General features: G+C 44.6%; 1 protein-coding gene across 1 annotated transcript in view; it reads left to right on the plus strand.

The window, feature by feature from the left end:
* Positions 1-1,875: 1,875 nt before the first annotated feature.
* The window catches only part of WNT3 (Wnt family member 3), a gene marked incomplete at both ends in the record, with an annotated part of 51,298 nt that continues 39,238 nt past the window's right edge, over positions 1,876-13,935 (plus strand). The window contains one exon of the mRNA XM_082331773.1: positions 1,876-1,955. Within this exon, the coding sequence (XP_082187899.1) occupies positions 1,876-1,955 (80 nt within the window). The remainder of the gene's footprint in view (positions 1,956-13,935) is intronic.

The raw sequence follows: 13,935 nt of genomic DNA on the forward strand, positions 1-13,935 counted from the left end.
TGGACAACAGAGTTCAAGGTCTGGGGAAGATTCCCAGGTAGTGTTTAATTTAGTGGCACAGATTTAATCCATGTGTCTCCAAACGCTCATTTGAAAATCATTGCTTTCTTAAACGCAAGTGATTGCGTTCAATAAAACATAGCTGGGTGCCAGGTAAGAGATTTGCCAGGATAAACTACACCCAATATATCCTTCGGGATTTGAAATCCCACAAGAGGAACAAGCCATGTGTAACATCTATGATGGGCCATAGACAGCTGGAAAACCCATTGGACTAAGCCTGGAGAAGCCTGGCCTCAGAGTCCTTGCAGCAGATGCAGAGATCGATGAAGAGCTAAGGCGCAGAGCGACCAGCTGGTGGATGTCCTCTCTTGGAGGCATCATGGCCAGGAAACCAATTACCACTTATGAGAACAGCTCTGCACTAACTCAGTGTCCAAATACACTAATATCTATAAGAACTGGGAATCAAGAAAGGCAGAGGCATGAGGCAGGTGCATCCCAGTAATTAGAAAGCAACAAGGAATGCATTTGTACGCAGAGCCTTAATATCAGGAGAAGGTCTATAACTTTCAAAATCATGGGATGCATTGGGCTGCCCAAGATAGGACCTTGGACCTCGGACCTCTGTTACAGCCATTGCTCTGCAATAAATTGATTTTCTGGCTGCTCCTAAAGCACCTAATCTCCAGGTGGTTATACACTGGGCAGCTCGACTGCAGGCAATAGAGCTGTGATTGTTGAGTATGCTTTATGAGCAAAAGCACCTTTTTTGACTTCTCCCGTTTCTTTGTCCCATTCTGTTGAGTCATCCCCTAGATCTGCTACTCTGACACAATAGCTCCAGTAAAAACAGCGTCTCTGTGCAATAACAAGGATTTTCAAGGAAAATCTTTGTTGGGTCTATTTGCAACATGCAACGTCTATAGAGAAGTGATAATGCTTATGTTTTTTTTCATTACATGTGTGGTTTTTTGATAATATTTTCATCTTTTGGCATACAGAGATGTACTCCACAAGAAATTCATTAATGGGACATCTTCCCATCTTCCTGCTCCACTCTCCCCATAACATGGCATTCTTTTCTCAATAGAAAACCAGGCTGCCACCGCTCCCCCCCTCCATCCATCCCACCCACACACTTTGAAAAAACTGGGCAGCACAGATTTCATTTAAAGTTTATAACCAGTTTTGCCCACGTGGCTCACATCAACACTTTCAGAGGGTTATTCCACCTCTTTGGTGCTCCCATTAGCTCTGTCTCCTGCAAGGGTTAATGTTCACCTCCCTCTCCATCTAAAGAATAAGTTGTCTATCTCACCCCCACCGTGAGATTAAGCGCAACCACGGTCACCCTTCATCCTTACCTTGCAAAGTCTTGGCATGCCAAGCCAGAAGCAGGGTCTGTGCATCCTGGGTTTCTAAGTGAAATTAAAAAAAAAATTTAAAAATTTGAAAAAAAACCCAACACCAAAAATCTCACTGCCCCAGTAAAGTCTCTTGCAAAGAGGGTTTGTCTGTGGAAGCGAGGGCTAGGAACAAAGTTGTGGGGTGGAGGGGGAGGAGAGCATGATTGACAGCCCTGAGCTGAGACTCATCCCTTACCTTGGGCCATGCGGTCTGATTGGCTGCCTGCTGACATCCCCAAGCCCTGCACTTTTTAATAGACGCTTTTGGATGATCTACAGGGAAAAGGCTTGGAGAGGTGTGTTTCTGACAAGCCAGAAAGTCATCCACACTACAAGGGACTTTCTTTAACTCTTTTTTTTTTTTTTTTTTTTTTTTTTTCTGGAAGGAGGGGGATTCTTCATTTTTTGCACTTAATGTTTTTCTGAAAACTTCGCTGAGATTTTCCCCTTGCACCAGCCTGGACTAATGGATTACCACCTGCTTGGACTAATTTTATCTTTTCTCTTCAATGGCACAAAGGTCTTAGCCGGTTACCCAATTTGGTGGTAAGATTCCTTCCCCCCCTTCCCTCTTTCTATGATTGATTAATGAATTAATTAATTATTAGCTATGGGATTTGTGTGTGTGCGTGTTCCTTCCTTTTCACCCTTCGCCCTGCTGAGCTGGCCACGACTGCATGTTTGATTCTAAGCATAATTTCTTCAGATTTGATTGGTAATTAATGAAAAGTTTAGGGGTTATTTTTTAAGGGCAATGTCTAGGTTTCCCTTTGCGCAAATGGAGTCTTCCCCACCACTCTTAATTTCTCCATTTTCGTCACTGTAGCAATAAGCATTTCTTTTAGATGTAAAAGGATGCGTTTTTATTTTCCTGTGCAATAGGAATTTTGTCTGTTGCATGACTGTGTAGCAGGTATTTTCTTCCTTTCCATTAAACTGCGATCGATCCTTTAAAAAAAATTAATTCTATTTTCATTTTGGCTGCTGCAGTTTTTGGACTTCTTTCTCTTCTTTTGTTGTATTCTGTCATGTGAATTTAGTCCGGCAAATAAGCTGAGAACGCAAATGGCACCTGAGAAAATATTCGTTAGTAAAATTCCTCAAAGATGGATTTTGTTCTTTTTAATTATGGAAATGTCACTTATTTCCTTGCACCGACAATAAAAATAATTTTTAAAAGAATTGGTTATATCTTATAATGTGGCTGCTAAGAAACCTGAGTTACTTATTTTAAAAATAAATATGACAGTATATAAATAACTATATTAACAAAATGTAATTGGAAGCACTTTAGAACAAAAAATACAGAACAAAACATTTCAGGTCATTTAAACACAGCAGACAGCGAGTTGCATAACAGAATATTTCAGTTAATTTCTCTCTTTATCGTGTAGGATTTCTCATTGGAATATATCTTGTTAAGTTTCCATATGTGCCAGGTAGGGGCTGTAAGCCTAATGATCTGTAGGGCAAAGAGGGATGTTGGAATTTGGTGCTACGGAGATTCTTGGGTTATTTTCGCCTTTTCAGAAAAGTCTTTTTTTTATTACTGAATTAGATCCTTTCAGTGCCAACATGGAGATGGCAAGAAGTAGGTGGGAGTGAACTTGGAAATGGACTGCCATGTCTGGGAATATTTAGAAATCAGAAGGGAAAAGCCGAATTTTTTTTTAATAATCCGCTTATTACCGTGGACTTTGAGAATGAAAATGTGCAGTTCCAGTAGAGAAAGACTGAGAATACAATAAGTCCACACTCAGGAAGCATTTAAAAGCTACACAGGTTCATGAAATGGCTAAATCACAGCATGTTTTCCTGAAGAATTAAATTATTTCCTCGCCCTGAGTGTGGCTGCCTAACTTCAGGATCTAAGCCTGGGGCAGGGGAGGCTACTGAAATATAGACAGTATCACTTTCTCCTTTTCTCCTTCATCTGGGGACTGGCGTGTCTGAACGGGGGTGCGCGGTGGGTTGTAGAACAGGCCAAAATTGCATGGCTGGATCTAAAGGCAAGAATCTGCATGGAGCAACGGTACCTTGCCGTGACATCAGCTCTCCCAGGGTCTCACCAGCTCCTGACCTGCCTCAGGCTTGATATCAATCGGGATTTACACCTGAATCAAGGAGGGGTTTGACTCTCAGAGCAAGGAACCAAAATCGTCTTGATGAAAAGGTCTGTTTTTCCCCCGTGAAATGAAAATGTCCCCGTGAGCAAAATGTCTCTCCCCGTTTTCAGGAGAAGATGCTGCAGACAGGTGTCTGCCTCATGTCCTTGCCTTCTCCAAAATCCCTACAAGTTCACCCAAAATGAACAATACAGAGGACATGTAAGACAGAAACACCAGGGGCATAGCAAGGAGCATCCATGGGAAAGGAGGGAGTCAGACAAGCTATCCATAGAATTTCATTCAATAGATCCACATCTTGCATATTTTTTGGAGATTCTGGCAATACCAAAGTGCCAGAGAGTCTCTGCTGCACTGAAGGGATGTGATGAGATGCCCCAAGTAGGGCTGAGTGGCTATCAAAAAATGGCATACGGTTTTAGAGTTTTCTTGAAGGCTGAGGGAGCAGAAGGGCAGAAATATCTGGGCCAGGGCTCCCCGACTGCTCAGGCGGAGACAATGCTTCCCACAACACACAAAATCAAATATCTCCTTCAGTCCCACTGAAGGCTTTGAATATCTGCTCTGTGGAGCTGAGATCTTATGTACAGTGTGCTCTAACATGATGTGATATATACTCTTTAAAAACAGCATCCTTTCCCAGTTGTCTTCCTGATCCTCTGATCTCTAGGCAGGCACAGAACAGACTTTGGAGGATGAGTCCCACCTGCAGGGTTCAACACGCCCCAAAACAGGGGGAGGGAAGCAAAGATGGGGCACAGCATCAGCCCAGTCCCCTGCACTGGGCTCCTGCACCCCTCCAGGCCAGGGTGGGTGGGAGATCGTCAGTGCTTCCTTATCCTCAGCTAAACCCACCTCTGCTAAATACGAGACCTTAAGGAAGAGTGTTCATCTTGCAGGATCCCAAGACTGCTGACGGATAGTGCCCAGTCCTGCTGGTGCAACCTTTCTGGGTATTTTTCTACTGTATAGGGAATATTTTGGCAGCAAAATCAAAACACATCATTTCTGCTTTGGGGCATAAATGGGAAAAAACTTTTATTCCTGTAGTGGGGAGGAAGGGTCTGAATGTGCACAAGGAAAAGAAGTGCAATGAGGATGGGGTCTCGGCACCTTGTAAATGGGTTTAGGGGTGGCTGGAATAATCCAGTCGCTCCACAGTGCAGTCAGACAATGCCGGCAAGCACTACATCAATGACAGTGTGGTGGAAGGGATAAAAGCAAAATGGTGAAGCTGCTGAGGGTTTGCACTGAGTTGTATTTTTATTGAGGGGCCAGGGAAAGATGCTGGCCATCTGGTTATATTATCTAGAGAGAGCATAACTCAACAGCAACCCTCCAGCTTGCACTCCATCATGTTAGAGCGTGGATCCTGCCCTTGGCCTCGGTGGTGAAACGTTACGTGCAAGGCAGCGAGGCTCAAACCGTCAGCTCTTGGCACGGGGAGCAGTCTGGACAGACAGCATGCAAAGGGAAGGACTTTGCGGTGCAAATACAGAACTGCAGTGTCCAGGCTCGCTGGTGGCAGCGGGAAGATGGAGACACCGGGCTGCAAAGCCAAGAGGGGGGTTTGCAGTCCAGCCTGTTTGATTGCTAGCAACTCCCTGACATCATCCTGTCCTCGACCAACTAGCATTTTCCCAGGCAATGCCTAAGCAAGGTCCAGGGGGTAGCGCAGGCTGTAGATGTAACCTTCAGTGAGCAGGGATGGTATTTTGCCATAGGTCCAACCCTTCTTCACGTGCTTCCATCCTATTACAGCAGTGAAAAGGAACAAATGGGGCACAGATGGGAAAAGGTCATCTAAATGCTGCCTGTGAGAGTGCTGACAGGAGGAGCTGAAGCCAACAAAAGCTTCCTCAGATATGTGTCCAACACGTACACTGTCTGGGTTACTGCTGCTAAAAGAGAGGCAGAGAAGGAAGAGATGGAGATATGTGATGAGGCCATAGAGACCAGGACTGCTGCTCTTCCTGACCCTTCAGGGATGGCATGGATGGAAGCAAAGTCGGCCGTGGGGCCGTGGCTGGCACCCCAGCCCCACAGGCAGCAGTCATGGGTCATGCCAACAGCCTTTTATGGTGCCAGCAGAAGGGATGGTGGTGACACCAATCACACCTGCAGTCATTTTTTTAATCCCAAATACCCTAATGACAGCATGGATAATAGAACATGTCTGAGTCATTGGGGCTGGGGGATCAAGGTATGAAAGACTGGTCAATGCAGTGTATAGCCAGACTGATGGATGGGCCCAGAGCTTTTGGGTAATGTCCTGAGAGGATTTAGATTAAAATCTAGCCCATGGCCAGAGCTGTGTCAGTGCAGGCCAACAGAGATATTGTGGCCCAGGAAACAACTAGAAACCGCTCCTAGGATGCTAATACATGTACAGGAGCTGAAGAAGACAATCAGGGAGACAACTCCACCCATGAACTGAGAAGAAACATCAAATGCTCTCCTCTTCCACAAGCATCATTCACCAAGAAGTCTTGAAAACCTCTGGTGTGTCACTAGCCTGGAGAAAGGAGCCAGATTTGGAGTCATTGGTGTAAACAGGGAATAAAACATCCAGCCCCACTTCTCTCATTATTCCTCAAGACATAGTATTAATAGGTCACTGCCCATAACTGTGACTCTCACCGAGTGCATCTTCCCATGCAGCATTTGTTGGCCTCTAAGCAGATGACTTGGCAACTGGAAGAATGGCTTTGTCCGTCATAAGTTATTAAATTTTACTTCTATCCCTCAGAAATGTTTTCAGGGGAAGTTGGAGGCTTTGGCAGCTGCCTGAGGATCCCAGTGGCCTTGGGCTCCTAGGAAGAGCCAGATAGATAGAAACTTCAAAACATGTTCTCACTGGTCCCACAGTAGCTTCCTCATTAGGAAAAACCTGTATGTGAAAACCATTTGCATGTAGATGTAGTCTGAGGTGACATGTAAGTTGTCTTCTTTAGCTTTCAGTGTCTCACTTTGCTGGAATGAATGGGAGACTTCATTCTCTTGGCAGTCTTGTTTTTTTCATTCTCTGAAGTTTCAAAACATTTCTATCCTGTAGTCTCTGTTTTGTTATAGGCATGTGGCTCTTAAAGTTTTATTCAAAAGGAATAAAATTGCAGTGCAGCATCAGGCTATGAGAGTGGATTTCCTGATGCAAATCCAGCTGCTGTAGCACTACAAAGGAATAAAAAGACCCCATGTGTAATTTTTATACAGCTTAAAATGCAGCCAGTTCTGGGGAAAAATGACTAAGATAATGATGAAGTTTGTCAGTGACAGAGCTGACAGCACTTACTGTGCAAGCCCAGAGGTGCTGCTCTGGCTCCTGGTCTGGCACACGAAGCCAAAGCACCTCCACCAGCAGCCTGCGCTGGCACGTGAAGCTCCGTACTGGAACAGTTGACACATAAACCACACGTCGCCTTCTGCTGACGCTGCTGGAGGGGTGTTAACACCCACCGGCAGCTGGTGGGTAGTGCCGCAGACTGCTGCCCCTAGATGTGTCAAAGCTTGTCTGCCAGAGCTGGAGGTGAAGCTACCTGGAGATTGCAGGGAGGCCAGAGGTATGAGGAGAGATGCTGAGGTAACATGTGGCTGCTCATGAAAACAGCTGTCAATAACTAAATGGCCACAAGCATTCAGGGTCTTGTGGTTTTAAAGGTCTTCTTCAGCATTTTCCACAGCCAGGCACGGCCCATGGGAATCCATATCACCACCCTGTCAAATGAGATGGTTAGTCCATACCATGAAAGCAGGAGCTTTCCACGATCAAGCTGAAATTCAGATTCATTGTCTGTCCTATACAGCAAACACACATGGGCAGCCCTAATCATTACCACAGAAGAGCTTCTGAGGAGGTACACCTTGTGAACCTCAACATATTCCAGGTCTTGGCAGAGTGTTATCATGGCCAGGTAGCATCTCTTGTTGGTTTTCTCGCTCCCCTACATGGCAGAGTGCAGTGCAGTGGAGTCCTGAGTTTGGTGACAGCTTCAAAATGCTACTGGAACACAACAGTAAAGAGCAGTAAGAAATGTACACATTTCCCTAAATATCAGGAAGCCTCATTCCTTCAAAAACTAACCACTCATTTTTCCTGGAGTGTCCCAGCCCCAGGGATCCCCTCTGTCCTGCAGGGCCAACACAAGCCTGAAGCCAGAGGAACGTAAAGAGAAGGGCTCTGACACACATAAAGACTTAAAAGTGTTTCTGCCCTTAAGCCAGAAATCTCTGTTGCCGTTCTTGTAACTAAATTTAGAAGTAAATTTAAGTGGTCACAAAGAGCTTTTAAGAGGTTGTTTAATTGCAAACTGATTGCTTTCATTTGAATCCTTCATTAAAAGCAGCATTTCACAAAGTGAAGCCCCTGCCTAAGGGACCCCATGCAAGAGCACTGGAATTCCCCCCACTGGAAAGGGGAGACTTCTGGCCACCCAGCAGTCTTAGCTCAGGGCTGGCTGCAGGGTGTTGGGGATGCTGGAGGCCACCAACGAACAAATTCACATACCAGCCGTTCTACATGCTGACTTGCTTCCCCAGCTATATGTCAACACTCACCTTGATGTGGTCAGGTAGACACTTCCCACCGACACAGTTGTGTGTATGCAGGGGGGAACTGGTGATGGTGGTTACCAGCGGGAATATGAACCCACAGTTGTGCTCATCCCAAACAAAATGAAGTATGTGCTGGGGTACATTGGGAGGAGGAGTGTGGGCAGCAGATTGAGGGGACCTGTCATCCTCTGCTTGGCATTTGGGGCACTTGCAATACTGTGTTGAGGAGTGCCCCCCCTCCCCCAGCTCAAGAGGGATGTAGAGAAACTGGAGAGTAGCCAGCGGATGCTTCCAAGATGGTAAGGATCTGGGGCACATGGCTCACCAGGAAAGGTGGTGGGACCTGGCTCATTTAGTCTGGCCCAGAGGAGACTGAGGACTATTGAACAGCAGCCTATGGCTTCTTGAAGGGCAAAAAACCAAATATGATAGAGCCAATCTTTTCTCCGTAGTGCTAGACAATATAGCAAAGGGCAATTGCCACAAGCTGGGACTTCAAAGGTTTGTGCTTGCATGAGGAGACCCTCCTTGCTCCAGGGTGGTGTGGCCTGGAGCCAGGTGCCCATGGAGGTCAGGAGGCTCCCTCCTTGGACATTTGCAGGACTCAACTGCACAAAGCCCTGGCCACCCTGGGCTGGTGCTGGGGAGTGTCCTACTCTGAGCAGGTGCTTGAACCAGAGACCTCCAGGAGTCCTCTCAGCTGCTGTTTCTGGGACTGTGATACACCCTTTGCTGAGGCCAACAGCAGTGCTACAAAAGATGTGAAGCGTTAGACAGGTCCTGGATTATTCAGTCCCCAGCATATGTCTAACGAGCAGTGGGACCTTCATTAGGACTCTGAACACAGCTAAGCAACTCTCATCCATGTGATAGCCCAAGGCTTATGATGGCAATATACAGTCCAACACACATGTGCCAAGGAGAAACCTGATGGTCACTCATGTCACCCCCGCTATATGCTACACATCTTCTGTGCCCAGATGTGAGTCATTGCTGCGCCAACTAGGTCATGACAGGTCTTTAGCTAATGCTTTCCCTCTGCATTTGTCTTGGCTCTGTTGCTCTCCAGCTCCTGCGCTGCAGTCACTGCTCTACTGGGTGCATGAGCCAAGGAGAGGTGCAAGAAAGCCTTCGGCCCTTCCTCCCTCCCTGTAGGCACAGTACAGACCTGGACAGTTTGAACCCTCAGAGGACATGACTCTAAGGTCACTAAATCACTTCTGAGTTTTAAATTACACTTTCATAATTTAGCTGACACTCTGAGGGCACTTGATTTCCACTGCTGCCCTGGAGGCCCAGTGAACACTGCCCACATACACACCAGGGCTGGTAACCAGGAGGTAGAAGGTTATCTTCCACCTGACATTGGTGATAGGGTCTCAGTGATGCTCATCAGGCTTTTCCACTGCCAAGTCAAACAGCTGAACCTAAACTAGTGGCTGGATTTTGTATGGAAAGGCAGGAAAATATCCAAGTAGCCAGTTTTAAAGAACTAAAATGCAAACCCTAAATATGAAATAATGCAGATTAAAGAACTGTGCTGTGTATTGAAAATATGCAGATATAATGCACAGCACTTTTGGTTATTTCTGTCATGTATTAAACTGAAAAATGTCTTAATTGGATGTGTGCTACAAATCTCAGTTTCTAAGGCTCACCAGAAGATAGGCCAGCCATCTAGAAATATACCTCATCTACTGTTCAGACACAGAAGCTGTTGGTCCATCTGCTGACAGAAATGTGAAGAAGAGCGCAGTACCCCTCTTGCATCATAAGAACCAAGCTGCCTTAATAAGTGTATGCTTAACATCTAAAAATCGTAGTCAGTTGGGTTCACAATGGTATTTGTTTAGATATGTCTCATTGCTAACACTCTCTTAGCCTTGTAGATCCAATTTGCATGACTCGTGTTGAGCCAAAGTAGTATCTATGGCAATTTGGCTCAACTTGAGCCTGTTTTGAGATTTTTGCCAGGCCTGCATGAAACATCCTAGGCACGTCTAGTAGGAGTCTTAGCAGCTGCTAGCTGCTGTCTTCCCGCTGACCAGTGTTTGGCTGTTTTTAATATGTGACGCCATATCAAATATGGAACATTTTTGAGCATTAAAATAGAAAGAATTTTGGATTCAGAGTCCAGCCATTCAGGAATGTGGACACACCCAAAGTCCTTGATGAAAGTCAAGGCCTTTGTGCATCCAAGAAACACATCTGAGTAGCTATTATCATTTTTACAACATTATGAAGCTCATACCAAAGGCTTTTTGTGGATTAATTTGTGGATTTTATTTGTGTCCATACGGATAGGATCATGTCTTAGGAGATATAGTTACACCTGGAAATAAAAATCCAGTAGGCTGGCATTCCTTCTTTATTTGAGCACACTCTTACTCTCAGTTTCCTAAAGGCAATGGCTCTAAATGGAGCTTGTAGTGGAAATTGTGCCCAGCCTGGCATAGCTCTAAAAGGTTATAAGGTACTTCTCAAAATAATAATCTATGGCAAGAGAACTGCGATGGGATTTCTCTCCCAAAAAGGTAGGATACTACTGTGTGCAAATCACCAAGGCACAGTCTGCTGCTGATGGAAAAACGCTACATCTCTCTAAGGTAGACCTCCAGAAAGTCTGTCGTAGGTCTGATCTTGGAAAGGATGAAGTCACCTTGTCTCTTTCCTCTGTTGGCAGATGGAGCCACCCAATGACTGCAGGCTAGACACCTATTTTCCACTGCCTGTTGTTGGGATGAGACAAATCTGATGTTCACCAGCTCCTGCATATGTCCATAATCTCATTCTTCTTTTGTTCCCAATACCACTTCAGTGGATCAATCAGTGATTTTCCTAAAGGGTCTGAAATGGGAAGGATTTGTCAAGAACTTGGCTGTGTAATTTACATATGCCCTCTATAGACAGTTATAGCTCATATTCCTTAAATTACTCAAGGTTTAATTTTAGCCTTCTGTTGGAAGATGCAATCTTATTTTTCTAATCCGATCTGAGGTTCATTTTGTATCTACAAATGGAAGTGTTTTAATATTACTCAAGTTTGGAGGTAATATTATGGCGATACTGACTGTAATGAAAAGCTTCTGAAATAGCGGGGTATCAGGCAATATTATTTAAGGTTGTTTAGGGAAAGACCACATCAGGAGTGTGACATGGTGAAAACCACATCTCAGGACCAGCCATGGGGCACATTGTGTTATGATTAACACTTAGTGCCTTTTTAACGCCGTCTGTGCATTGACTGTGTGCGTATTTATAGCTTTTCCTATGATAATACCTGGAAAGAAAGGTTAGGACTAGGCATATCTTGAGAGTCCCCACCTCTTCCAGTCCAGGAGCACTATGTTTCTTACTATTTACTCTGACTAGGAGTGTAGCCAGGACTCCTTCAAAATTCCAGCCTATCCCCAAAACAGAAGGTATTTGCAAACCACTGGGTAAGACAGTGGTCCTTTACAAATATATCTCGTGTTCCTTGTCTAACACATTACCCTAGCTAGAAGATGACTTTTTCCAGACCATACATCTATCCAGCCTATTTAGTAGACAGATAGGCTAGTGCCGATGCAGGTTAGTCAAGAAAACCTCCACCATCACCTAAGAAAGCAGCTCTGAGTCATCCTTGGCTGAAAGGGCTTCTACTGCACAGGCTTGAAAAATGGAGTATTTACCCTGGAACAACAACAACGTTGATCACCAGGACTGTTAGTGTAGTTGCTTTGCCGTCTTTGAAAATATGAAGGAACTATGCTTTGATAAGCAAATTTGCTATGATAAAGGAGACAAACTCTTTCTAATTCCTTTTCTAAAGATAGGCTTCCCAATTTGCTAATTTGCTAATTTGTCTTTTTCACAATTCTCTCAACCTGTCTGGTTTTAATTAATCTTACAAATCTAATCAAGTCTAACTGGCACCTTTCCCAGTACTTGCACCTTTCATTTTTGAATGAGAAACGCTTTCCCTGACCCACTCTATCATCGCATTGGCTCAGACATCGGAGATCTTCCTCCACCTTTTCAGCAAATAGACCCTCTGAGTTTAAAACAGAAGGGGTTAGGGTTAGCTGATAAGCTTTTGATTTTTTTATTCTCATCCCATTTCTATGTCTCATAGTCATCCAGTTTTCTTGCAGTTACTTTTTAGCAATTGTGCAGAATTATAATTAAGAAATTTGCAGCGATCCTTGAGAACTGTCACAGGGGCTTTTCACATCTCCAGTGGAGTCCTAACAAGTGCCACTCAACTCCTTATTCCTTATTCTTCTCCTCCCACTGGAGATATCCGCAGCACAGGTAGCTTTGTCTAAGCTAGTTGCCTTACTGACGATGGCACATTTGCAGCACGGGTTTTACTTGCAGAGGTCTAAAATGAGATGAGTGACTATTTTGCTCCTTGGACTATGGTGGCCAACCAGGACAATGGTCTCAGCTGAAATGTCTGCAGTCCATCAGATGACTCCCATCATCTGCATGTACAAGACAGTTGGGTCCAGACTGACCTGCAAACCTCACAAAATTATTTAATTTCTTGTATCAGTTACTGTTTCAGCCTCCAGTCCAGATTTCACCCAATAGCACATATATCCCATGCCTCAGCCATGCAATTCCCTCATCACTGAGCTGTTTTTCATTTGATTTCCTACTTTTTAAATTCTAACTGATTATTGCATTGTATGTGCTCTGACCTTATTATCTTTGGTAACAACCAAATCACCTTTAATAAGTTTTTAATGAAATCCATCTGATTTCTGTTTGACAAGCCCTTTATGTAGTACACCAAGTTATGGTTGTCTGTATATTTTCACTTTTCATTTCAGGTTGCTCATTTTTCCTGTAAATCTCCTAAAAATAAGCTCTCCAGAAACAAAGATCTCCTTTGTGGCTTTTGTGGAGCATGGCCTTTTGCTTCTGTTTGGTTAAGTGAGACAGCTGAAAGAGTCTGGGAGCTGATGTAAGCCCTTACAAAAAGGGAGCCTTTGCCTCAAACTAAGGCAACAGTGGTGCAATGTTCAGGATCACAGTTTTGGAGACTTAAGTTGTACCAAAACCCCTGAAGGAGTCTCACCCCATGCCTGCAGGGGCCATGTCTGCAGACTTCATGGTCTTATCGTGAACAGTGGTCTCATACCTTGGGGGCAACCCTGATTCAACCTTTGATCAGATAAACAAGAGCTTGCACAAAGACACTATGAGGAGAATTAGAAACAGCCAGACAATAGGGAGACACACTGGGGACAGCGCTATCATCTACACGCTAAATGGTCTAGTGCTTGTTCTTGCAAATCAGCCTTTTATACCCAGAGGACACAGACGAGTGTCCCCAGATGTTCAGAAATGATGTTACTCCATTTAGCTCTGCTGTCTATAAACGCAGCTGTTTCCAGAGCCAAGGCAGGCATGCATTGCTATGGTGGTTTCTCCTGCCATACCACTAGTACTAATGCTGCTCTACTTGCCTGCACTGCAATAACTACTTTTGTTTAGTCCAATCCAGGTAGCCTGGCTCAATACAGGGTCCATGATCTTAATGGTCTATGAGTCTTGTGTCTTTGGTGTCCAGCCCTGCCTGAGTTTTAGTTGTGCTTCTCTCTTATTCCATTCAGCCCAGCAGCCCTGTAATCCAAAATCCAGAAAGCTGGACTGTGAAACATGGCTTGGAGACAGCTGGTGAGGCATGTCCATGGATTAGGTTTTGGTGGAGAAAACACTTGAGTTCGACTTTGAGCCTTGAGGCCTTGGCTATTAGATATGTGTTGGTTTTGCTGCATGGGTGGAGAACATACATGAACTGGAAAAACAGCTTTCTGATGTGGTTTTGAATATTGTGAATTCAAGGCTTAAACAAT

This window comes from Platalea leucorodia, assembly GCF_965183815.1.
Source record: "Platalea leucorodia genome assembly, chromosome: 22".
Taxonomy (NCBI): Eukaryota; Metazoa; Chordata; class Aves; order Pelecaniformes; family Threskiornithidae; genus Platalea; species Platalea leucorodia.